The 27,928-nt window shown below is 37.6% G+C and overlaps 1 protein-coding gene across 3 annotated transcripts in view; it reads left to right on the top strand.

Moving 5' to 3' along the window:
• Positions 1-27,928, top strand: part of ppp3cca (protein phosphatase 3, catalytic subunit, gamma isozyme, a) — an 82,600-nt gene that overhangs the window by 9,846 nt on the left and 44,826 nt on the right. For all 3 annotated transcript variants that reach the window (XM_022666839.2, XM_022666838.2, XM_022666837.2), the window contains exons 2-3: positions 13,479-13,676; positions 19,876-20,000. In XM_022666839.2, the coding sequence (XP_022522560.1) occupies positions 13,479-13,676; positions 19,876-20,000 (323 nt within the window). The remainder of the gene's footprint in view (positions 1-13,478; positions 13,677-19,875; positions 20,001-27,928) is intronic.

Raw genomic sequence — 27,928 nt, 5'->3', positions numbered from 1 at the left:
GCTCGTCCCACTGTCTCTTCTTGTGAAACTCAGGGTCAGGATCTTATTTGCAGTGGTGCGAGGCCCTTAAATAAACAGTCTCTGGACCTGGAATCCCTGGCTAATAGAGGCTTTGCCTAATCTCTTCTTAGAGCTCGTACCCAGCTTACTGTCCCTTTTCCCAGCCTGCCTCACGGACCCAGGAGTGCTTACCGTTTATTTTTACCGCCGCAGTTGTCAGAGCATGCTCGCCTGTCCTTATGGCGGGGTAGGGAAGGTGAGGAGGACGTGTGTAATCGGTTGACCTAAGGATGGGATGGTCTCCTACTTTCATGGTAGAACCAGAATCTGATTCTGGTTTGGTGGAGTATTGGAGAATTGGTCATTCATGCTCTTAAGCTTCCCCCTATTTGTGGAAAGTATAATCTGTTTTGCGCTTTAGTTCATTTCTCAAAATCATGCTTTACACATGCATTTCTGGACAATCTGAGAGACACAAAAAGTGAAAGCAGCATGTGGACTGAGGCAGTAAAGTAATCTCTCTGTAGAAACATTTGAAAAAAAAGAAAAAGATTAAAAATAACATAAGTCTGAAAAAAAAATGTTGGTGGGGTGTAAGATAGCAATGAGCAATGCAACATGCCTTATGCAGGGTGTAAAAGTGGGGCCCTTATCTCTACTCTCTACCAGTTTGAGCTCAACAGCTGTTCAGGTGCAGTTTATCTTGGGTTATGACCCAGATAACTACTACATCTATGAGCATAAGCCATGTCTACTATTGCTTGATGATAAATGTCACTGAAATATACTCTAGTCCAGAATAAAGGAGCTTTTTCCTGTATTTACTTTCTTGCTCCGCCCCAGATAGCTTTGGCCAATAGGTGGAGAGAATGTTTTATGTGGTTTATTGTGATGCACCAAGTTTACAAACTTTTTTAGGTGTAAAAAAAAAGCACAAGTGGTCTTACATAATGCAATGCCACTCTCATTCCCTTATTTTATCATTTGTTTTGTGGCTTTGTTTCATTTTTGCTTTACCCATGCATTTCTGGACAATCTGAGAGACACGAAAAGTGAAAGCAGCATGTGGACTGAGGCAGTAAAGTAATATTACAGGATTCTACACTGATATGTCTTGACTTAAGCTTCTCCAGAGATATATAGTGCAGTTAGCATCATGCCGAGTACATAGTACCAACAATAGAGATATACTGCGTAATACGGGTCAGTGAACTGTCATAATTCGTGCTTCTGACCTCCCCCTACATTCTTTATAGCTTTTTTTTTAGCTTTGGTCAATTCCTCAAAGGCATGCTTCACACATGCATTTCTGGACAAGCTGACAGATAAAGAACAATCCCTAAAAGTGAAAGCAGCATGTGGACTGAGGCAGTCGAGTAATTTTACACGATTTTACTCTAAAATGACTTGAAACTTAATCACAATCGATTTTGTGCTCACTTCATCAGAGTTACAGAGTGCATATTGGGGTTGTAGTCTGTTTTTTACCCCAATGTTATAAAGTACCTTCAAAGGTGAAGGTAAAACTCTGCATAGTGACTTCATCCCATGCCCCTGTGCCCTCAGAACTGCACTTGAGTAACTTACTAAGCCGGTGGTGTGTGAGGGGAAACTCACAGGTAAGCGAGTGGACGTCCATACTTCCGGTTTAGAGGATTTGAGGTGTTGTGACTGCGGGTCAGACCTGGCATTTTCTTGTCATTCTTCAACTTTTGCTGGAAGTTCATCACCTTCCATCTTCTCTTTATTCTCTTTATTTGTGTTTGTAACAAGTGACGGTGTACACGGCACTCCCGCATGGCTAAGATAGGATTGCTGATTGGTCGGCTGAGTGTTGACTGTTGTCAGGGTTTTAATCAGTCACTGGCACACCTGTAGTTTCCACTGCTAATATTTTTACCTGATTACACTTTACTTCCAGACCACGGCGCCCATCAGTGTAGATTTATTCCTAAACTTTATTCCTAACAGCGCGGAAGCACGGTGTGAAAATAGACTGTTGATGGGGTGTAAGATAGCAATGAGCATTGTGGCACGCCTTACACAGGGCGTACAAAAGAGCCTTATGCCTGGCCCAAACAGCCTTTAACAGGCTTACAATATTCTGTATATTTTCTGAAGAGGTAGGAAGTATGACAATATTTTATCATATTGTGACCTAATATAATTGTGATTTTACTGTGGATTTTAAAATAGCTGGGTTCACCAGAGATACATAGTGCAGTTAGCAGCGTGCTGAGTATAGAATAGATGCTATTTTAAGGTTAAACGTTGTAGTTGTTACACACAGTCTTGCTTTAAAATGCTCCATTCTGGTAATTGCTCAGACCAACTTTTCCGAACACTGAATAAACAAATAAATAAATGAATACCAGCATGATGAACACATGCTTGAGAATTCAAATTACTCAGGGTACCGGGCCTAATAACTACTGGTTATAGTTGTGTTTTGGTGGATTTATAAGACTCTGGTTTTATGGAAAGTTGCTTGGCAGGCTGTTCCTCTCTGGCCTGTGGATATTTGCCATATCTTTGAAACGAAGAGACGCAATAACTGAGCTGATTCAAGCTGTCTTTCCCCTTTATGGGTTTGAGCTTTTCCCAAACAGTCTCATGATAAGCAGCGTCAGATAAGCGAATCTGGTCGTAAACTGTTGAGAAACCTGCATTGTTTCCGTTGTTAGTCACACAGAGAGAGAGAGCACTCCATAAGAACAGCTGCAGAAAATTAAGGTTTGGGTCAAAACAAAGACCCTGAAATAATCCCATCATAAAACATTTGGATTGGACGATTAATTTGCTGGCGGTCGGACGTCTCCAGCTCCGGTGCGAATGCTCTGGGGCGAGGTGTCCTCCACACACCCGGGCTGACCCGAGGACGTGCCCTTGGATGCGGCTTCTGGAACCAAATTTAGACGTTGGCCGGTCTCAGACGGCATCAGAGAGGAATGCGTTGGCAGTCGCCATTGGTTGGAATGCTGGGAATTTTGTCTTTGTAAAATACTGCATAAAAAAAACGCAGGGAAGCTCCTATCTGATATTTTAGATCACTGCTCCTGAAGATCTACTGCGCTTAATTCCAGACCTAATTGAACCCATCTGGCTTTGATCTTTATAGAGAACCTGTTTCTGAGAACTGGAGCTTTGTACCCACTGTAGGTTAATCAGATCGGTGTCTTAAAGCTGATTTTTAGAGTTTAGAGTTATTTTTCGTGTTTAATGAGTGATGAAATCTGTTTCATTTGGGCTTGTCAGTTTTTGTTTATTCATATTTTTACTCATTTACTGGTAGTTTCAGATTTAGTTGATTAATATATGTATGTTATTATTGTTAGCAACCAGTCAGACCTTTTTCCATGTAGTTTTTATGTGACATCGATGTAGAACCTACTGATTCATGTGGAGTGTAGTAAGCACTACTAAGAAAAATTACAAAAAGTGGGATTATTATTGGATCCATTTTCTGACCGTTTTCTTGTAACAAAAATTGAATGGTATAATACAATTTACTTTTAATAGAAATTTGAGAGAAGATATACTTATTTTTTATTTTTTTTCCCTGAAATTCTAAATGTGAGGTGCAGAAATAAAAAAAATTTAAAATTGAAAAAAAAAAAAAGAATGAAAACCCATTTATTTTATAGTACACCAAATAGTAAGAATTAAATAATAAATATGGCTTTACCCTCAATTTTTTTTATTTTCGAGGTTCGACAATTGAATTGATAAACACTGACTGGCAACTAGCAGTATGCAGGTAATTGCAACCAAACTTGGCCTGAAAATGGAAGCCAAAAGCACTTTTTTGTTTGGCTTCATACATGGAACAACCAAATCACATGTAATTACAGTGATATTTTAAAATTTAGGCTACTTAATTGTTAAAAAATGAGCAAAATAAATGAAAACTTGGTCTTTGGTCTTTTGCCTTTTTAATTTCATGCAATTTTTCTATTGCAGTCAGTAGTGCATTAACATGACTCTTAAAATTAAGCTGCTGTTTTCTATTAAAATTAGGGCTGTCAATATTAAAGCGTTAATGCACATGATTAATTTGGAATCAGTGTTATGAGTAATTTTTTTGACACAATGAGTTTGACTTCCACTGTATTCTTCCCCACCCACGCCCAAGGTACAGATTTGTTTTCTGGAACATGATCTGTATATCTGAAATGTACTTCTTTTCAATTGAGCTAAACTGCTGATAAGGTGCAGTTTAGTTTGCTATATTATCCAGATAATATACTGCTATGAACAAACACTGTCTCTGCTGCTGCTCCATGCTGTTCACACACTAAGAGAGCACAGTATGTGCAGCGTTCACTGCTCGCATTGAACACCCTGTGTTTAAAAGCGCAGCGGCAGCTTTTCAGTGTTCTGTGTTAACCCTTGTGTGGTGTTCATATTTTTGTTACTGGTTTACTTTGTTACTTGTATTTAATTCAGCAAAATTAAGCAATTCTACATTAAAATGCTTTACACATGCTCGCTTCACCTAAATTGCAAGCAATATAAAAACAGCTTACATGGTTAATATTTGCCCTTTACCTTTCTTATGTTACATTTCTTTCAAAAAGTGCTACTCTTTTTTTTATTAGTTTTTTAATAAAATGTAAAAGAAAATGAATTAAACTCAAGATATGAGTAGAAAATTTGTTTAGTTTCAAATTTACAAATGAAGCAATGTTTATTAGCCCTTGGCCAAACATACTGTATGTAATATAAATGTGTGTGTGTGTGTGGGGGGGGGGGGGTGTACAGTGTGTGTTTATGGAAAATGTGTTTTGATATATGTTTTTCACAAAAAATGAGCCAATGCCAATGAGTTTGAGTTAGAAAAAATATTTTTTTAGTATCATTTGATGAAAAATGAAAACGGGTCCCACAGACCCGAACACCACACAAGGGTTAAAGCAGCTTCACATTGCACAGATATTGTTGTGATTAATCTAATTATTATTTTTTTTTTATTGATTGACACCACTAATTAGAATATAACAAAAAAAATGATCATCAACATGTCAGATTATAATCAGAACTGAAGTCCACATCAGTTGGACGTCTGTTAGCATCCGTGTAGTAGACCTGAGTCCACGCTTATTCACAATGAGCTGAATACAGACGTTCGCACGTCCCTGTAGGAGTTGTTTAGTCTGGGTTGGTGTGAACACAGAGCTTGTTGTCTGGAGCACAGGTCCTGCACTCTGCCTCCTACACACACTCACACACTCACACACACACACACACACACACACACACACACACACACACACACACACACAGAGGCCGTACACACGTCTGATTGATTGTATGATTCAGAGGATTGATTTGGAGCTCTGTAGGTGGGTGTATTGGAGGAGTCTGACAGCGCAGGCTTGTTTCATGCTCTGTGGCGTTGGCCTCGGCATTCCAATCACGCTCCTGACAGCTGACGGATGGAGGGGAGAGCTGTCAAACGGACGGCCCCCGTGCGTCTCGCACCAACACCGCACCACCGCTGCAAATCTTTGAACACGAGCTCACAGCCCTGAGGGACCGGCTTTCAAACGGCTATATCCAGAACTCTGAGCTGGTGCGGTGCAGTTATGGAAGCCTAATAGAGGCTTCCTCTATTAGTACTGTGAACTGCAAGCTTATTAAAGGGCAATTTTATTGATATCTCAGTATAATTTAAACTGGTTGAGGTGTTAACAGTTATTTTACAGTGGATTTGGTGTAGAGTAGGGTGAAGTATTACAATATTGTTTTCCAATAATGTATCGATTCTGTATCGACAGTGGTTTGTTAACCCCAGCAGTGTATTTACCCCAGCAGTGCTATTCCTCTTATAAATTTACTACAGTAGTGCTATTCTTATCATCTTTGCTATCGTAACAACAGGATAAGTACACCTTGTGCAACTCGAAGCGAGGAAAAAAGGCATGTACTAATTCTCTTAACACTTGTGTGTGGTGTTCGGGTCTGTGGGATCCGTTTTCATTTTTCATCAAATTATACCAAAAAAAGATTTTTTCTAACTCAAACTCATTGGCATTGGCTCATTTTTTGTGAAAAACATATATCAAAACACATTTTCGTTAAACACACACTGCACCCCCCCCCCCCCCCCCCCCCCTCCCCTACACATTTATATTACATACAGTATGTTTGGCCAAGGGCTAATAAACATTGCTTCATTTGTAAATTTGAAACTAAACAAATTTTCTACTCATATCTTGAGTTTAATTAATTTTCTTTTACATTTTATTAAAGAACTAATAAAAAAAAGAGTAGCACTTTTTGAAAGAAATGTAACATAAGAAAGGTACAGGGCAAATATTAACCATGTAAGCTGTTTATATTGCTCGCAATTTAGGTGAAGCGAGCATGTGTAAAGCATTTTAATGTAAAATTGCTTAATTTTGCTGAATTAAATACAAGTAACAAAGTAAACGAGTAACAAAAATATGAACACCACACAAGGGTTAATTAATCATGGATGTGTTTTTGGGCGTAACGTGAAAAATAAGCCAATCAGCATGTACCTCGCCATTCACTTTAAGAGCCAGGTGCGCTCTGACTTTTATATGGAATGTTGATAAAGAAAAAATACAAAAAAAAAAAAATAGTATCATGTTTCATGATGTCCCAAGCATGCTAAAGAAAACTGAGCCGTTGGATCTCGGACCTCAGCAGCGCTATTATTATCCATATACATTTACATCAGCGCTACTACTATTCTAATCATGGATATTTTAAATATAAATAACTTCAGAAGTGTTATTGTAATCATGAATTTACGTCCGCAGTGCTGTTATTATCGTAAATTTACCTCAGTAGTGCTATTCTTATCAAAAATGTACCTCACCAGTGCTATTCTAATTATGAATGTACCTCAGCAGTGCTATTTCTGTCATAAATTTATCTCTAAGCTATTTTCAGAATCAAAATTAGACTGTATTGGCCAAGTATGCCCACACATCTAATAACATCAACAATTAGCATCAATAGTGCTATTCTAATTATAAATTTACCTCAGGACTTCTATTCTTATCATAAATCCACCTCAGTAGTGCTATTCCTTTCATAAATGTTCCTCAGCAGTGCTGTTATTTTCATAAATGTATCTTAGAAGTGCTGTTCTTATCATGAATTTACCTCAGCAGTGTTATTCTAGTCTTAAATTTACCTCAGCAGTGCTATTGTAATCATGAATTAGAATAACTATTTTAATCATAAACTTGCCTGGGCAGTGTTATTGTAGTCATGAATTTACATCAGTAGTGCTATTCTAATTATTAATTTACTTTAGTAGTGCTTTTCTAATTATGAATGTACCTCAGCAGTGCTATTCCTGTCATGAATTTACCTCAGAAGAGCGATTAGAATCAATCTTTATTGGCCCGGTATGCTCATACATCTAATCAACAATTTGCATCAATAGTGCTGTTTTAATTATACATTCACCTCAGCAGTGCTATTCTATTCATGAATTTACCTATTACTTTCATAAATGTTCCTCAGCAGTGCTGTTATTTTAATAAATTTACCTTAGTAGTGCTGTTTTAATCAATCATTAACCTTAGCAGTGCTTTTCTCATCATGCATTTACCTCAGAAGAGCTATTTTAAAGAAGAATTTGCCTCATTAATGATATTCTAATCATGAATTTACCTCAGCAATGTTATTCTAATTATAAATTTACCTCAGCAGTGATATTTTAATTATGAATTTTCCTCAGCAGTGGTACTCTAATCATGAATTTACCTCAGAAGAACTTTTTTATTAATAAATTTACTTCAGCAGTATTATTCTAATCATGAATTTACCTCAGTATTGCTATACTAATCATACATTTATCTTCAGATTGTTATTCTAATCATAAATGTACCTCAGCAGTGTTATTTTAATTAGACATTCACCTCAGTAGTGCTATTCCAATCAGAAATTTACCTCAACAGTGATTCTTAACTTATATGTACGTTTGGGGCAATATATCATCCCAAAACACAGGGACAGGGCTGCTTTAAACCAGCTTTTTCTTCAACGTTATACCCGGTTGGCCGCCTCACTGGCTCGAGTGGGCACTCTAAACAGGGAGCAGAGCGGCCGACCCGAACACACACGGTGTCATAGGCATGCAAATGAGGTCAGCAGCAATGAGGTCAGCGTGGACGTGGTCTTTGTGTTGGACACACTGGGAGCACCGAGGTTCCAGCAGCTTGTGTTTGGAGGTCCTGACTTTTCTCACAGCGTTCTCTCTTTATACTGACGTCACTGCAGAGCCTCGGTCTCTGCGTGGTCTCGCCTCCGCTCGGCTCGGCCGGAGCTCAGGACTTCTCAAAGAGCCTCACGTCACTGTGCTTCATACTGAACAACAGCCCTGCTCAGCCCAGTCCAGACTGCATTACATGAGCCAGTTAGGGCAGGGGTGTCCAAACTACGCAAGTTATTTTAGAAATAAAATGAAAGTTGGCCAGCTGTTAAAAAAAAAACAGGCCAAAGAGTCTAAAAGCGGTGAGGGTGCGCATTTCTAGCGCAAAAAAGTGCAAAGAGTTTAAAAGCGGAGAGAGTGCGCATTTCTAGTTTAATATTAAGAGACATCATGAAATTAAACATCAATTTGAAAAATCTTAGTTTACACAACACTGTCAAAGATAAAGATAGTAAGTCAAGTAAAATGGTGTGTAAATGAAATAATCAGGAAAAAAGTATTATTTAAAGTGGTATATTTCATTATGTGTTTTATTACAGAGTCTGTGGACTGTGACTTTAAATATATTTCTCCTTCTGGCCCCCAACAAAAAAAGTTTGGACACCCCTTTGGTGAATTATAATGGAAGTTAGGGGATAAAATAAATTAAATAAAATTATAAATATAATTAAATTAAGTTAAATAGTTCCTCAAAATTATATATATATATAATAATATAATATATATATATATATATATATATATATATATATATATATATATTTATAAAGGATTTATAAATGGTTTACAGTTAGTTTATGAATGGTTACTCATTAGGTTGTAAATGCCTTAAAAATCATTAATAATCAGTTATAACACATATGTAAAAATGGTAACAACATAGATGGCTGTGGGTTCACTATTTGCCAAACAACATGCCCTTTCTACATATACATTAAAACTGATTATTAATGTTTTTTAAGGCATTTACAACCAAAGTAAGTAACCATTATTAAACTAAGTGTAACCCATTTATAAACCCTTTATAAAGGTAGTCTTGTTTTAAAGTGGTACCACCTCAGAATACACTGTAGGATCATTATTGGGCTTGAAATAGAATAGGGCTGTGTGTTGACAAGAACTTGGCAATACAATATGTATCGCAGTACAGGACTTACATTTTAATATATTGCAATAAATTGCAAGACAATATACTACAAATCTTAAAAAGTAAACTATATAATTTAAAAGTTGCAATATTGCAAAACAAAATATTGTGATACTTCGATGCATCAATATTTTCTTGGCTGAAACCGAACAAAATAAAACATAGACAAAAGATGCTAAATATATTATTTTTTACAGGTTGTCATGATTTTGTTGCTACTTTTTTCACCACTGAATTAATTTATTAGCCAAATTGTATTTTGTCTTCCTTTTTAAAAGAAAAAGCAAATACATAACTACATAAATACTGAGAATCGCTATGTCAGTCAACTGTGTTATTTATTATTCTTTGTCTGTATTGTGTTGTATTGTCTGTCTGCACTTTTGTACTGTTGCACTATTGTTCTGTCTACACTGTGTTTATGTGCACCATGGTCCCTGGAGGAACGTTGTTTCGTTTCACTGTGTACTCTGTATATAGCTGAAATGACAATAAAAACCACTTTGACTTTGACTGTGGAGCTTCAAAAGTGGCAACAGTAAAGATGGAAACTGCACCATTTCCTGGGTAACAGCAGAACTGAAATTTAAGGAAGAGCAGATGTTGATGGACTTTAATGTGCACCAAAGCAAAAAAAAAAGAAAAGATTGCAGTAGAACAGTAGTGGAAAAACAAATAATAAAAATATTTTGGGATGCAAGATTTTTTTAGTTTGCAATGGTTGACATAAAGGTTTGGGATGGTTCTGGGACGGTTGTGAAAAAAGTTAGTCTGGTTCCCCCTATAGAAAGATTCTCTGCCAAAAATTTCCTGTGTAATTATTATCAGGCAGTTACACTCCTGGGTATCTTCTGATATTACTGGAATATAAAAGCACCTACTAGATCATCCCATAGGTCTTAGATGATTTGATTGTCAGTATGTTTGGCTCACAGCAATTTAGTAATTCAATTGTAGCAAGAACACATTTCATGGCGATGTGTCCACAGTGGACAGCACAGTAGTCTTAGCAAGGCAATGCAATGTCATAGTGAACAGCACAGTGTGTGCTTATGATTGCGATTAGCGGTGTCTAATGGGGAAAGTTGTGCATCACAATGTCAGTCAACTGTGGAGCTTCAAAAGTGGCAGAGGTAAACATGTAAAAAACTGCACCGTTTCCTGGATATGAGCAGAACTGAGCTTCAAAGTGCCAGGACATGAAAAATATAAAAAATAAGTGAAATCATTGCAGTTATTATAATAAACAGTAGTGTTAAAAAATATAATACAAATATTTTGGGATGGATGATTTTCAGTTTGGGATGGTACTGGCACAGTTGTGGAAAAAGTTAGTCTGGAGTAGTCTGGAAGTGGCAAGGGGCTGAATTATCATCCACAGTGGACAGCACAGTGGTAATGGTAGTGTAATAATTGCGACTGGTGCCATCCTTGGTGGCAGGCTTCCTTTAGATATGGCAAAAGTCATGGGACATGTTAGTGTAATCAAACAGTTATTAATGTAAAGGTTATTTTGTGTTATTTTGCATTCTGTGATTATTATTATCTTCTGACCTTATTGGAAAATTAAAGCACCTGCTGGAACGTCCCATTGGTCTTAGATTATTTGGTTGTCAGTGTGTTTGGCTCACAGCAATTCAGTAAGTAATTGTAGCAAGACCACATTTTATGATGATGTGGCAATGTGGCGTAAATTATCATCCACAGTGGAAAGCACAGTGGTCTTAAATTATTTGATTTTCAGCGTGTTGGCTCACATCAGTTTAGTTTTTAAATATTGGCAAGGCAATGTGAATTATAAACTACAGTTGCCAGGACAATGTGTGGTAATGATTGTGACCAGCGATGTCTAGTGGGAAAACCGTCATGTCAGTCAACTGTGGAGCTTCAAAAGTGGCAGTGGTAAACTGAGACACTGAAAGTAAAACAAGTGAAACAAGTGGAGCAGAATATTTGTGTTAAAAAAATAATACAAATATTTTGGAATGGATAAATTTCAGTAATGTGGGTGTGGCAATGGGCTAAATTATCATCCTCAGTGGACAGCGCAGTGGTATTGGTAGTAGTGATATGGCAAAAGTTATGAGACATGTTAGTGTAATTGAACGGTTTTTAATATAAAGGTTCTCTGCCTAGAATTCCCAGCGTTCTTTTGCATGCTGTGATTATTATCAGGCCGTTACACTCCTGGGTATCTTCTGAGCTTATTGGAATATTAAAGCGCCTGCTGGAACATCCCATAGGTCTTAGATTATTTGATTTTCAGCGTGTTGGCTCACAGCAATTCAGTAATTAAATCGTGTCGCGGAGCCTCGGATCAGAACCTTCCATCAGAAGTGCTCTCGTGATCACACGGCTCAGTCACGGCCTTCGCCCGGGAGTCCCGATCGATTTGGACGTCTTTTAAGCTCTGTGGTTCACCATCCGAGGCGTAATGTACCGTCTGACCATCCAATTTATAACCAAACACACATCTCTCTCTCACTTTTTAGCTCTCTCTCTCTTTCTCTCTCTGTCTCTCTATCTGTGTCTCTCTCCATGGCAACCTTTTAGACTTTCGCTAAGGGATTTTGACAAACTAGATTACCTGGCAGTTCAGCTCAGGTGAGGGATTAGGTGTGCAGAGTCTCGACAAACCTCCTGTGGCTCGTCCTGTGGATGATGTTCTCCTCATTAAATTAGTGAAGTTGTTAAAATCAGTGCAAAAGTCCATCAGAAATGTTGGTCCTACTTTATAATAAGTGTCCCTAAGTACTATGTAGTTACACAGTAACAATACATGTAACTACAGTGTAACTACTGATGAAGTACACATTGTTACAGAATAACTACAGAGGTACCGGTTATGTAATTACACATGTATACTAGGGGGAGTGTACTTACACATGTGTAATAGTGTGTGTTATAAGTTGAGTATAAACTTATCCAACAGCTATTGTCTACTACACACACTACAGTACACTTGCTCTATTACTTGTGTAAATACACTCACCCTGGTACACGTGTGTATTTACACAAGTCAAAATGAACCTTAATACACATGTTTAATTACTTAACCTGTACCTCTGTAGTTAATCTGTAACAATGTGTACTTCATCAGTAGTTACACTGTAGTTACATGGATTGTTACCGTGTAACTACATAGTACTTAGGGACACTTATTATAAAGTGGGACCGAAATGTTTTCTGTTAAGGTTTGCTAAAATCTCTCCACCTTTTTTTCACGGTTTTGAGATACTTTAATGATATTTAATAGATATCATTTAAATTCTGACATTTAAATAGTCAGAGGAACCATTAAAATATTCTTTACTGTTGTTTTTTATTGTTTTTTTTTTTTTTTTTTTTACAATTTAACTACTTAAAAACTGAAATTATATAGATATATATTTTTTGCAAAAAAAAAAAAACAAGAAAAAAACGAAACAAAATTTGGTTGATGGCCGAATAAAGCACAAAAAACTTTTTTTGCAGGAGTTGTGAAGCCTAGAATAATGGGTTAGCAGCAATGCTAACAGTCTGCCTCAGCAGAGTTGGAGTTGTAATGCTAACAGACATTCTAGCCAGCCTCAGGAGGGTGTGAGCAGATTAATTTGATTAATCTGATCAATATTTACATTTTTATTGATATATTGTAGTAAATTGCACCTTTATGGAATATGGTTTCATCCAAATAAACCCTTAATTGATAACATTTTGCTGGGGAATGCCCCTAAAGGAAATAATTGTGGTTGGTAAATCGCAATGTCAGTCAACTGTGGAGCTTCAAAAGTGGCAACAGTAAACATGGAAACTGCACCACTTCCTAAATATCAGCAGAACTGAGCTTCAATGTGCCTGGACTCAAAAAAAAGATGAGAAGCTGAAAGTAAAATAACTGAAGCATTGCAGTAAACAAGTAGTGGTAAATAAATAAGACAAATATGCATCAAAATAGAAACGTAGAAAATTTTACATAGAAATGAAATATATTTGCTGAAACACAGTTTTTTAAGGTTTTTAATCATTTAATTTTAATTTGGACATCCAACTTTGAAGTTTTTAATAGTTCAGGTTCTTCCCCTGTTGTTGATTGGCCAGTTGGATGTTAGTGTCAGCTCCAGAAGGTACTTAATGTTTGTTGTTTGCCCTCCACAGCCGTGCCCCTGCCCCCTCATCAGAGGCTGACCATAAAGGACTTGTTCGCGGACGGTAAACCCAACACAGAGCTGCTGAAGAGCCACCTGGTGAAAGAGGGGCGGGTGGAGGAGGACGCCGCCCTCCGCATCATCACAGAGGGCGCCAACATCCTGCGGCAGGAGAAATGCATGCTGGAAGTGGAGGCACCAATCACAGGTCAGAATACTGGACACTGACCTTTTTTCACTAGCTGGTCATTACCTCTTAAAACAAGCTGGAAATTACCTGGTCATTACCTTTTTTTAGTAATCTGGTCATTACCTGGTCATTACCTGGTCATTACCTCTTTTAACAATCTGGTCATTACCTGGTCATTACCTCTTTTAACAATCTGGTCATTACCTGGTCATTACCACTTTTAACAAGCTGATTATTATCTGGTTATTACCTCTTAGTCAGGCTGGCCATTACCTGCTCATAACATATTTTAAAAAGCTGGTCATGACCTCTTTAATCAAGCTAGTCAATTCCTGGTCATTACCTCTTGATCAAGCTGGTCATTAACTGGTCATTACTTATTTTAACAAGGTGATCATTACCTGGTCATTACCTCTCATAACAAGCTAATATTTACCTGGTCATTACCCCTTTTAACAAGCTGTTTTTTACCTGGTCATTACGTATTTCATCAAGCTGATAATTACCTGGTCATTACCTCTTTTAAAAAGCTGTTAATTACCTGGTTATTACCTGTTCGAACAAGCTGGTCATTACCTGGTTATTACCTTTTTTAACAAGCTGGTCATTATCTGGTCATTTCCTCCTTTAACAAACTGGCCATTACCTGGTCATTACCTCTTTTACCAAGCTGGTCATACCTGGTCATTACCTCTTGATCAAGCTGGTTATTACCTGGTCATTACCTCTTGATCATGCTGGTTATTACCTGGTCATTACCTCTTGATCAAGCTGGTTATTACCTGGTCATTACCTCTTGATCAAGCTGGTTATTACCTGGTCATTACCTCTTGATCAAGCTGGTTATTACCTGGTCATTACCTCTTGATCAAGCTGGTTATTACCTGGTCATTACCTTTTTTAACAAGCTGGTCACTACATGATCATTACCTGGTCATTACCACTTTTAACAAGCTGATTATTATCTGGTTATAACCTTTTAGTCAGGCTGTTTTCAATCAGTGTGCTTGATCTATGGAAATGGACAAGCTGGCTATTTTTCTCGTGAACAGGTAATCACTAAGCTCCCATAAAGGGACTAAAGTTTGGTGGGACAAAAAAATATCAGTATTACAATTACTCAGCTTAATTACTCAGGAATCTCTTCACACATAAACATAATCCATATATGGTTAGAAAGGGCAGAACTTACTCTCAAAACATGATCAGTTCCAGGAAAATATAACTTATACTTATACTTTTGAGTTATTTGCCTTATAATGACAGGCTTATTACTGTCATTATAAGGTATTATGCATGTCATATAAGGCATTATAAATGCATTCATAAGGCATTATGAATACAAGGTTATATTCTGGTGACAGAAAACACAGAACCTGTCTCTGAAAAGGGAATGACAACTGGAACACTGGTTTATTTCATGTTACGCCTAAAGAAACCCGCGTTACTGGCACGGGAGATCGCTGGTTTGAATCTCAGTCATGCAGCTTGCCCTCAGCTGCCAGAGCCCTGAGAGAGCACAATAGGTCTTGCTCTCTCTCTGGGTGGGTACAGTAGAAGGTGCTCTCTCTTTCCCCTCATCACTCCTGGGGTGATGTGGATCAGCACAAGGCTGCGTCTGTGAGCTGATGTAACAGAACCGAGTCGCTGCACTTTCCTCCGAGCTTTAGCGCTGTGATGCTACTCAGAAATGCTGCATTATTTGCTAATCTTTACCATCTTGTGTTGTGGCATCACTAGTGATGGGGGATATACAGCTGAGTAGCTGCTGAATGGACAAGATAATTGGCCGGGTAAATTACATTCAGAATCATAATTTAAGGAAAATATAACAATTCTGCTTCCTTTTACATTTTAAATGATTATATTTTTGAGCAGCCGTATGTCTTCTGGAGTAAAAGAGATCAGGGTATGTGACTGTCTGATATAATTACTGTGTTATAAGACCTGAAAGAGAAGAAAGTGATGAAAAAACACACCAAAACAGCCTGGAGTTTAAAGTGTTAAATGCTATCTTTCAGCAGACTCGTTACAGTTCCTGCAGCCTCACGCAAGTTTATTTAATCTGTCCTGAAAAGTGGTTGATCTTCAGATCAGAGGATTTGCGGCAGGTCAGACTGCATGAACCGCGAAAGCCCGGTCTTCTTCTAATCTGAGGAACTCGCTCGTACTCTAATGATACACTGTCCCCTTTTTGAAGAAATGTAAATTGGCTGTTACCTGGCAACAGGAATGCGGCCAAGCGAGTGGGCTCCGGTCCATGCGAGGAGGATGGTGGGCTATAAGAAACAAGTGTTTTAGTTATAAAGGGAGGAACGTTATATTAACAGTTGGCAGGCAGAAGGTGCCAGTGTGTGCAGGCTCTATATCCAGAGCGAGAATAAAAATTATAGCAAATTATATCATTTCTAATTATCTAACGAAGAGCTGATGTTCTGATCACTTGAAAAGATTGAGGGCCTTAAAAAATAGAAATAAATGGCAACACTTCCTATGAACCCTGTATTCATAATGCATTATAAATGCATTCATAATGCATTATATGACATGCATAATACCTTTTAATGACTGTTATAAGCCTGTATAATTACTTAGAAAAGTACATTATAAAGGGTTCATAAAGAAAGAGCTTATAATGCCTTATAATATCTGTTAATAAGTACATTGTACAATGTATTGTTGTAATGCACTATAACACAGATTTGGTATATTTAATTTGCTATAATGCATTATATTATGCAGCTATGAATTCTCCAATTAAGGTTTTATGGTTTAAAAGTGTGTAACACATTATAAATCCTTAAATACAATCATTACTGAGTCTTCATATACTTTTTAAACGTGAAGTACATTTTATTATGCCTCACTGTAATGTCTTATAGAGCATTATGAGTGTTCTTTACTGGCTTTCAGTGAAGTGTGTTTTAAACATGAAGTAAATGTTATTATGCCTCACTGTAGGCATTTGAAAACACACTTCACTTAGTTCGCTTCAGTCAGCAATGACTGTATATAAGGCTTTATAATGCGTTACACACTTTTATAAAAGCTTAATTTGAAAAATCATAGCTGCATATTATAATGCATCATACCAACATATACCAAGTCTGTGTTATAGAGCATTGCAACACTACATTGAACAATGAACTTATGAACATATATTATAAGGCATTATAAGCCCTTTCTTTATACACCCTTATACTTGTAGTTTATGATGTGTTATGAATGTCGCTGTAAGCTATAATAACTTTTGAGTTATTATACAGGCTTATTACTGTCATTATAAGGTATTATGCATGTCATATAATGCATTATGAATGCATTCATAAGGCATTATGAATACAAGGTTCTATTTTGGTGACAGAAAACACGACCTGCTTCTTAAAGGGAATGACAACTGGAACACTGATTGATTTATTTCACGTTACACCTAAAGAAACCCCCGTTACTGCAACTATGATCGGGAGATCGCTGGTTCGAATCTCAGTCATGCAGCTTGCCCTCGGCTGCCAGAGCCCTGAGAGAGCACAATTGGCCTTGCTCTCTCTGGGTGGGTGCAGTAGATTGCGCTCTTTCCCCTCAACACTCCTAGGGAGATGTGGATCAGCACAAGGCTGCGTCTGTGAGCTGATGTATCAGAACATGGATAAGATAATTGTCCGAGTAAATTGGGAGAAAATAGGAATTGAAGATGAAGAAATTCAAATAAAATAAAAAAAATATTCTGTATCAAAAGATTAAGCCTTTAAAAGAAAAAAAAGTGTGATTTTTGCGATTAGTCACAGAATGCTTTTGTGATTAATCTGATCATTTCTATTAATCGTTGGATACCATTAGTGAAATATTAGAAAGAAAATTAAAAAAAATTAAGAGACCACTTCAGCTTCTGAATCAGTTTATCTGATTTTGCTATTTATAGGTTTATGTTTGAGTAAAATGAACATTGCTGTTTTATTCTATAAACTACAGACAGCATTTCTTCCAAACTCCAAATAAAATATTGTCATTTAGAGCATTTATTTGCAATAAAATAACTGAAATAACAAAAAATATGCAGAGCTTTCAGACCTCAAGTAATGCAAGGAAACCAATTTATATTCATAAAGTTTTAAGAGTTCAGAAATCAATATTTGGTGGAATAACCCTGGTTTTTAATCACAGTTTTAATGCATCTTGGCATCATGTTCTCCTCCACCAGTCTTACACACTGCTAATGGATAACTTTATGCTACTCACACATGGCTTGTGATCATCTATCTTCTTCTTGATTATATTCTAGAGGTTTTCAATTTGGTAAAATCAAAGAAACCCATAATTTTTAAGTGGTCTCTTATTTTTTTTTTCCAGAGCTGTATTTTGTACGAGCTCTCCAGCTCAAGTCTCTTTTACACTCCCTGCCAATGTGTATCATGATGCAGATGAACTCGTGCTTTTGACACCGACCGATCCGCCGACCCCTCTTCACCTGAGCTCGCCCCCGGAGCCGGCCTGTTCACCCGCCTCTCACCGCCGTGCCGCCGCGCGAGAGGATTCCCGGTTAATGCGAGTTCGCTGTTGCTACCTTTGTTGCTAAGTGACGGCTGCCGTGTGGCTGCGGTCCTGATGTAAGGGTGTGCGGAGGTGGAGGTGTTGGCTGAGCCTGATGCTTTTCTATAGGCACTTGTCTTTAAATTATACCTGTGTGCTCTGTCTCCTCTTCACCACCGCCTTTTCTCTTTCAGCCTCTGATTCAGGTTATAACCTGCTATGCTCTGTGTAGTACACCTCTAATATAACATATCAGATCAGTCTTATGCAGGGTTGTGACAGTTGTTCTATATATACAGCTCTGGAAACATTTAAGAGAGCACTTCAGTTTCTGAATCAGTTTCTCTGATTTTGCTATTTATAGGTTTATGTTTGAGTAAAATGAACATTGTTGTTTTATTCTATAAACTACAGACAACATTTCTCCCAAATTACAAATAAAAATATCGTCATTTAGAGCATTTATTTGCAGAAAATGAGAAATGGCTGAAATAACAAAAAAGATGCAGAGCTTTCAGACCTCAAATAATGCAAAAAAAAAAAAAAAAAAAAAAAAAAAACGAGTTCATATTCATAAAGTTTTAAGAGTTCAGAAATCAATATTTGGTGGAATAACACTGGTTTTTAATCACAGTTTTCATGCATCTTGACATCATGTTCTCCTCCACCAGTCTTACACACTGCTTTTGGATAACTTTTTGCTACTCACTCCTGGTGCAAAAAATCAAGCAGTTCAGTTTGGTGGTTTGATGGCTTATGATCATCCATCTTCCTCTTAATTATATTACAGAGGTTTTCACTTAAAATCTCAATTTGACCAACTATCAAATATAATCCTAATATTTGAGCTAATCAGCTGTTCAGGTGCAGTTTAACTAGATTCATTAAGCAGATACTGTTTTCATACTGAACACAGTATGTGCAGCATTTGCCGTGCAGGTACGCTGCTGTGCTATGCGGACATTTGTGTCAAATATATGCACTTTTTTTGTCCCACTGACCAATCAGAGGAGACAACGTGGTTGCGTGGTTTGTTGCATTAGCATTTTGGTGCATTTAGGTTTGTGCCTATGTGAAAACAAACCAAACCTAGAGAGAAATGCCCCAAGTAAACAAAATCATTAACAGATCTGGACCAGTGAAACCAACTACAGACATGAAAATGTCCTTAATGTAGCAGAAACATGATCTTAGACCTTGATTAGCTTATCAATCCTGAGGCATATCACTAACTGTAATTGGGAAATACACATAAAAATAATTAATTTGTCTGTAGCTTTTTACCTTCTAGTTACAAAATTTTGCACACTACTGGATTTAGAGTCATTGACTGGTCCAGATACTAAACCTGCTAGATATTTGTTGGGGGCTTGCAAGGCATCAGCAATCACTTAGCGACCTCTTGAGTGATATCTTGGTTTGCCTTTTCCATAAGGCATTTTTTTTACCATTTTTTCTCCAAAAAATTTTAAATTAGGATAAATGTGGATAATGTTGAAAAATTGAATGTTCCATCCATCTGGCTCTCACTGGCCATTGTCCAACCTGATTCACCAGATAAAACATCATAACATACACTGGTATGAGCGTTCCCAAGTCATTTCCTGAGGTAAAACTTCATGATTAATTTGCATATTGCTCTCCTATGACTTCTGTTGACTGAGTTTTTGTTGTGTGTGATTTGTTATAGTATGTGGTGACGTCCACGGGCAGTTCTTTGACCTCATGAAGCTTTTCGAGGTGGGAGGATCACCTGATAACACGCGTTACCTGTTTCTGGGAGACTACGTAGACAGAGGCTACTTCAGTATCGAGGTGAGTGTGTTGTCCTGATTGGCTGACAGCAAGAGCAGGCAGGTATTTCTACTGTATCATAACTCTAGTATTAATCTAAAGAAGGTCTTGTTTAATTCTTGAGGATTTAACTACTTAAACATGGCTACTAATGGGTTCCATAAAATACATGTAATATCAAAGTTTGTGAGCTTTGAAAAAAGCCAAAGAACAAATGGATACATTGGACAGATTACCACCCAGGGTTGCCAAGATATTTGGAACCTATACCACATCTGGTTTGGCATACGGTGATACATAGAGATAGAGAGATTGATCGGCAATTGAACGTTATTGGCAGATTTTTAGCCAAAATTTGCGGAGATTTCTCTAATTCAACCGATCCAGCTCACATTCATGAGTTAAGGATTGCAGCAGCTCTGCGCAATGCTCATTTTAGTGCCTCTTTGGTCACAGGAAGCTGCAGTTCTTTTTCAATCGCTAGATGAAACTACTAGGCTTGCAGTCATCTGCATATGCTCATTACTATGCATTCAGACTAGACTCCACTTCATCAGACTTTTAACACCACAAACCAGCTACCCCTCTCACGGGTACATCTTTGAGACAAATGGGATTGTTACAACTGGATACACAGGACTTTTTGGTTGTTTAACAGAGAGCTCCATAGTGTAGTTGTGAATATTCTATCAGCTGAAACTCTCAACCTCACAACATATGTTAAATTTGTGTTAAAAGTCCCAACCACTAACTGGATACCCCTCTTGAGGTTACATCTTTCAGCCCATAAACCTAGTAGCTAATGGAGTTTTTAGCAGTGGATAAGCAGCAACATTTTCAATTGTATTTCCACAGAGTTCCACAGTGCAACTATCTTTATTTTTTATGTGGTTGATTCCAAAGTAAAGAATATTTTAGTCAGGGATGCTCTGCATGCTTTGAAAGGTAAATATGGTATCCAGCTCCTTTCTTGATCAGGATCGACAATTGACCGATTGACTAGAAAGACGGTTGGTGATCACCCCCAAAATTCTTGATGGGTCAGTCTCTTGTAATACAGTATGTTTAGGGTATAATTAGACATGGACATAAGGAGTTTTGGGGCCCGTTGCATGTAAAAAAATGATTTTTCTCAATAATTTTGGCAGCATGGAGTCATGTCTTCTCACCCCCATCTGGTAGACTGTAGAATCAAGCTTCTCCAAACCATCTGTTAAAGCGTAATCAGTAAAGACCAGCTGGGCTGCACTCTATTAACTACCCAACACACACAAACACACAGACACACACAATCTCACACTCTTAGACTCTATGGGTCAGCAGTCTCTGGACACTCCACAGTCCCATAGTGAAGATTTGTAGCCCGGCTGTTGCCTTTCTCATGACCTCGCTGGAAACCGTCGCTTTCCTGCCACCACCGACACTTCAGTGGAGGAGATTAGGGCCATTAAACATGGCTTTACCAGTGGAATTAGACAATATTACACTTCCTGTTTATGGTGTAAGGATGAGGATTGCTAATATGCAATTAAATCTTTGTATCTAATTAGTCGGAGTCAGTCCGGAGATGTTCACTAATCTCTAATAGACTCGAATATATGTGGTTTCTGACACTGTAATGCTCACTGTTATCTATTAACATGGTTTAATGTTCTGGCAAAGTCATAGTTGTCCCAGATGAGAAACTTTCATAGAATTTTGGGCCCAATCCCATTTCACCCCTTGGCCCTACCTCTTGCTTTGCATGTGTTCATCTAGGGGCAGGGTGTACTGATTGTACTTGATAGGCTGGAGGGGTCAGTTTGGAGAGGTGTTATGTGGGCTATGTAATCCTTTAAACAAAGATTTGGCACAAGCGACCAAAGAAACCCTCAAATGAAAGTATTTTCCTTGTTAAAATAGCATAAATTGATATGTAAATTCAATGTTGCATGGCCATTTTCTTCATAACAAGCAGTATAAAATCGCTAGAACTTCATCTCAGTTGCTAGCTAGCTACTTCCTCAATAATACTTGGTTACTTAGCTATGTTGTAATTATCACGCCAGAGCGTTATATAAAATAAAAACAGCATTAAAAAACAGATGCCTATGTCACAGACTATTTTCAGGAGCCTGACCCGACTCGGCCCGAGGAATGTGGTGGGAAATCTTGGACTGAGAGTTGGGTTCGGGCAGAGAATCTAACCACCTGCTCCCTTTCTGAAGACATACGATAAAGCCCTAAAGTTAACTTAAGTCCAGCATCTAGGTTTCTGAACTTTAGTGCTCCACTGCTGGGCTACTGACAAAACTAGTGACAGTAAAAGCTCTTGTCAGAAAGGAGCTCTTGTAGACTGTTGGAGCCTCTGTTCTGGATACTCCATACTCAAATCTGACCATCAGTAGATCCTGAACAGAACCTGGATTCATTGCTTAAGACAAATGGGGTCAGTCCTTAGCAATCCGTGTTTCTCGTTAATGAGACAAGTGTGAACGAAGGTGATGCTGGCTGAGAAACCGGTCTAGATTTCAGGCAATTTGTTGAAATGACCATTCTGCTTTTCTTAGTCCATTGATGAACCTTCATCTCAAAGTCTGTCAACTGGACAAAATATGATTTAAAGTAATTTAATAGAGGCATGTCTTGCTATAGCTGATTTCTCACCAAGAGGTACACTACCCAAAAGTAGCCTCTGCTGATACAAGTAGCCTCTGATACTACAAGTAGCCTCTGATACAACTCTCGATGTTAAGAACTATCAAATGTAATGTGATGCTTAGTTGAGTTTAGTTTGTGTTTAGTTAACTTTAGCTTAGTTAGCAGGCTATATATAGCACACGCTAGAGTACAGACTTTGTTTTAGCTAAGGTAAAAAAAGCAAATTACACTTTTAAGGCCCTGTTTTAGTGATCTATAGCGCACCAGTCAATTGCACAAATTGCACAGATTGATTTAGGGTGTGTCGTGTGTCTTTTTTGGTATAGTAAGGGCGCAAAATAAATGCGTTGCCCGGCTTATAACATGCAAAAGGCATGAACTAATTCTCTTGATTAATCATGGGGTGTTTTAGGTGTAACGTGAAATAAACCAATCAGTGTGCCAGTTGTGATTCCCCTTTAAGAGGCAGGTGAGCCCTGACTTTGGCACGTTCGTATCTTAACAGTGCGGCGCTTTGTGCGAGTCTCAACTGTGGATACCAACCTGCTCTTTCATGATTTTTTTTCCTTGTTCTGTTTTAATGTTGATGAAAAAGCTGGATTTGAGCACTGCAGTGCTCAAATCAAATTTGTGTGTGTAACAAACAGAGGTGTACACACACTGAGTGCATGCAACTGGCACTTTGCTCCTGCATGGCTAAAACAGGACTGGGCAGCTGGTTGTTGATTGTTGTCAGGGTTTTAATCAGTTAGTGGCGCTCCTGTATTTTCCACTGCCAAGATAGAAACATGCTCACTTCCAGACCACCACACCCATCAGTGTAGATTTATACCCCCTAAACTCTGATGCTATTTTAACCCTTGTGTGGTGTTCGGGTCTGTGGGACCCGTTTTCATTTTTCATCAAATGATACTAAAAAAAATTTTTTTCTAACTCAAACTCATTGGCATTGGCTCATTTTTTGTGAGAAACATATATGAAAACACATTTTCGATAAACACACACTGTACACCCCCCCCCCCCCCACACACACACACATTTATATTACATACAGTATGTTTGGCCAAGGGCTAATAAACATTGCTTCATTTGTAAATTTGAAACTAAACAAATTTTCTACTCATATCTTGAGTTTAATTCATTTTCTTTTACATTTTATTAAAAAACTAATAAAAAAAGAGTAGCACTTTTTGAAAGAAATGTAACATAAGAAAGGTAAAGGGCAAATATTAACCATGTAAGCTGTTTATATTGCTTGCAATTTAGGTGAAGCGAGCATGTGTAAAGCATTTTAATGTAGAATTGCTTAATTTTGCTGAATTAAATACAAGTAACAAAGTAAACCAGTAACAAAAATATGAACACCACACAAGGGTTAACAGTGTGGGTGCAACTGTTAACTGTTAACGTGGTGCAAGATAGCAATGAGCATCGTGACGTGCCTACGAAAGCGCTCTTAGAGTATAAGTTTAACAGTTTTTAAGTACAGTGTTGATTGGGCTTGTGTTAGGGTGACTGCCAACCGTTTTTCGCATCATTTTTACAAGACCTCAGCAAGATAATTTATCGTTTCACCTCTTAAACACCTCTTAAATGCATTTTCACACCTTAGATTAACACATTAGCTGATTTCGGTTTGACCCAGGCCATAAAAAAACTGTGATATAACACAAAGCAGACCGGACAGACTGCAAGCGAGAGGAGGTTGTTTGTCTAGTTCCAGACATTCGGCGTTCCACTTACATCTTTTATTCACTTTCGGTTCCCTGAAGGAGAACACTCAGGACAGGCAGTTTAAGGCCTCCTGCATACAGATCAGACCTGCCTTTATCCTGGGGGCTGCTGGAGGAAAGCAGGGGTTCATTTTAATTGGGTTGGGGAATCTCACGGGTTTGACTGGAGCATTTCTGTCCTGTTATAAATCTGCACTGATACACATTGTTTACATTTCTCTACTGTTTTAAATTAATACAGTTTTAATGTTTTATTTTTATTGATTATTATGTTTCTGCTCATTTTTATTAGTTTCATGTTCTGTTCTGTTCTCTTCTGGCTTCTCATCGTTTCTCCTCTTTTACTGCTTCTCTTTTTCTCCTAGTGTCTCATTGCCTCTCAACCTCTCCTCTCCTCTTTTGTATCCTCCACTTTTCTTTTCTCATCTCTTCATCCCATTGTCTTGCTATTTTTGCTCTTTTACTATTTTTTCCTTTTCTTGTTCTCTTCTGTTTATTCTCCTTCTATTATTCCCTTTCTCTTTTCTTTTCTTATCTTGTCTCCTGTCCTTACATCTCATTTCTATCTTTTTGCATCCCCTATTGTTTTTTTTCTTCTCTCTGTTTTCTCACCTTTTCTCTCATTCCTTCATTACTCTCTCCTCTCATTTATTTTCTTTTGAATCTCACATTCTTTCCTCACTTCTCTTATCTGGTTGTCTCCTGTTGGCTTGTCTCCTCACGTATCATGTTTTCTTCTCTCCTCTCTACTTCTTTAGTTTTTTTCTCTTCTCTTCTCTTCTCTTCTCTTCTCTTCTCTTCTCTTCTCTTCTCTTCTCTTCTCTTCTCTTCTCTGTCTATGATCTTATTTCTCTTCTCTACAGTTTTCTCCTCTTTTCTCACCTCTTCTTTTCCTCTCCTTTCTGTCTCCTCTCCTTTAGTTATTTCTGGTTGCTTCTCTTTTTATTTTTTTTTTCCTGGTGTCTCATTGGCTCTCACTTCTCTTCTCCTATCTTCTCATGCCTTCTTCCCATTTTCTTGCTCTTTTCAGCGTGTCTACTCTTTTCTCATTTCTTGTTCTCTTTTGTTTATTCCTTCCTTATTCCCTTTCTCCTTTCTCATCTTGTCTCCTGATCTCTCATGTAATTTCTTTTCTCTTCTCCAAGCTTCCTTTCTACTCTTCTCCTCCAATATTATTTTCTCTTCTCCTTTCTTCTCTTCTCTTCTCTTCTCTCTGCTCTTATTTTTTTCTCTCTCTTTTTATTTCTTTCTCTCTTCTCTTCTTTCTTTTCTTACTAATATCTCTGTCTTTTGTCCTGTCTTCAGTTGTCTTGTGTCTTCCCCTATCCAGTTTTCTCCTCACTTTTCCTGTAATCTTTTCTCCTATTTTCTCACTTCTCATCTTCTTTTTTCCCTTCCTTTCTCTCTTCTTTCATTTCTTTCCTTTCTAATCTCACCTTCTCTCCTCACCTCTCTTATTTTGTCAACTGTTGTCTCATGTCCTCTTATGTACTGTTTTCTCGCTTCCTCCTAATGTTTTTCTCTTCTCTTCTCTTCTCTTCTCCTCTTATTTCTTTTCTTCTCTTCTTTTCTCTTCTCTTCTCTTATCTTCTCTTCTGTCTTTTTCTCCTCTTCACTTTTCTTCTGCCTTCTATTCTCTTCTTATTTATCATTCGCTCTTCTGTCCCCTTTTTACTTTTTTAACTTCTCTCTTTTCATCTCCTCTCCACTTTTCTCCTACTCTTGCCTCCTTTATCATTTCTTCTCACCTTCTCTTCACTTCTTTCTCTCATACTGTTTTCTCCTCACTTTTCTTTTCATTCCTTTTCTCGTCTCTATGTTTTGCTGTATATTTGGGTGAAATGGTCTCAGAGAGTTTAGTATGTTGGGAAGCGTAGAGCTCAGTCTGGAGCTCAGCAGAATCACACTGACCACGCTCTCTGTCGGCTGTGTCTCTCTGTGTCTCTGTCTGACTGTTCATGCTGCCTGTTTAAGACCGGATAGCACTTGCATTTAGACTGGGTTCTGCTGTGGTTCTAGTCCCAGTGTTCTAGTGTTCTGTTGGGTAGTTGGGTTTACTCATAGCGTTTTTGAACCAGTTCCATTCTGGAACTGCACAATGGCGATCATCACGGTTCACGAAGAAGAACCTATTATTCTTCATTCACTAGGACTCCTCCTATCACTAGTGATGCCCCAACACTCCAGGAGGGTGAAGACTAGCACATTCTTCCTCAGTGTTGGGAAGGTTACTTTTAAAATGTAATCCCTTACAGATTACTGATTACATCACTCAAAATGTAATTTGTAACGTAATCAGTTACATTACTTCAAGTGAGTAACGTAATCTGATTACTTTGGATTACTTACAATATTGTCATTTTTTTAAGCCTGAATGAATGTAGCAACCACATATTGCATATTATTATTTTATTTTTCTTTCCAGTTAACAAATAGATAAACAAATTAACTAGCCTTTTCAATCACTCTCTAAAAATACTTATGAAACCATTTCATCAAACAATTGTATGAAACACTTCTATAAATTGATGATAAAACCATTTAAAACCAAACAATGTAACAACAACTGTAAGCTATCTATATGCAGGTTTGCCACCAGTGTTAATTTTGACAACAAATTTTGATTTAGTCTTAGTCATAGTTTTGTGACAAAAATAGCATTTAGTTTTAGTCACAATTTAGTAATTTAGTCGACTTAGTTTTAGTCGACTTAATGTCATAAGAATAAAGTCTACTAAAATTACAGTAAATTTAGTCGACTAAAATGTAAAGGGTGTAAATGTAAATGCTTTTTCATCAGTTCCCTTGAATTATTAACTATACACTCATATGAAATGAAACGTTTAATAACCACTTGAGTAATATTGTTAATGTTTGAATGTGAAATATATTTATATATGATTTAATGTATATTATTATTATTATTATAGGTGTGTGACTATATATATTTTACATTTAGAAATTTTGCTCTAGAAATCAGGTCATAAAACAACTGAATAGTTAAATTATAGTTTAAACAGAGCTGTAGATGCAAAAACAGCTTTTAAAGGATCTAGTTTTATCTCCAGCACTAACCCAGCACACCTACTGGAGCTACAGTCTATAAATGAACACACCTTCACACACTGTCCTGTAGAGATGCTCTCAGGATGTACAGAGAGACTTCATGAGTTAAAGTGAGAAACTTATGAGAAAGTGCTGTAAGGAACTTTACACAGACTTTTGGGTTCATAGATTCACTTATTTTATTGTTTTATTTTCGTTATATTATTGAGTTCCTTTCTGACCTGTTCCTGCTTTAACACTAGCTATATCTTTCCCACTGTGAGACTAAACAGATGATCTGATCTTAATGAGTTAGGGTTCTGTATCAGTTCTGTGTTTTAGTGCACTGCCGAGTTAAACACATCAGCTCATGAAACATCAGTATTAAAACGCGGGTCTCTGCATGGAGATCTGTGTGACTCTGCTCTGCAGAAGCTGAAAGATTAGTGGTGTTTTTACCGGAGATGGAGTCGCTCCACACGGTTTACACGTTATCTTGTTTTTTGCGACGTCAGGAGAAATATATCGCCT

The sequence above is a fragment of the Astyanax mexicanus genome, chromosome 22 (genome assembly GCF_023375975.1).
Source record: "Astyanax mexicanus isolate ESR-SI-001 chromosome 22, AstMex3_surface, whole genome shotgun sequence".
NCBI lineage: Eukaryota > Metazoa > Chordata > Actinopteri > Characiformes > Acestrorhamphidae > Astyanax > Astyanax mexicanus.
The sequence above is the reverse complement of the archived record's forward strand: the minus strand, read 5'-3'. Positions and strand labels throughout refer to the sequence as shown.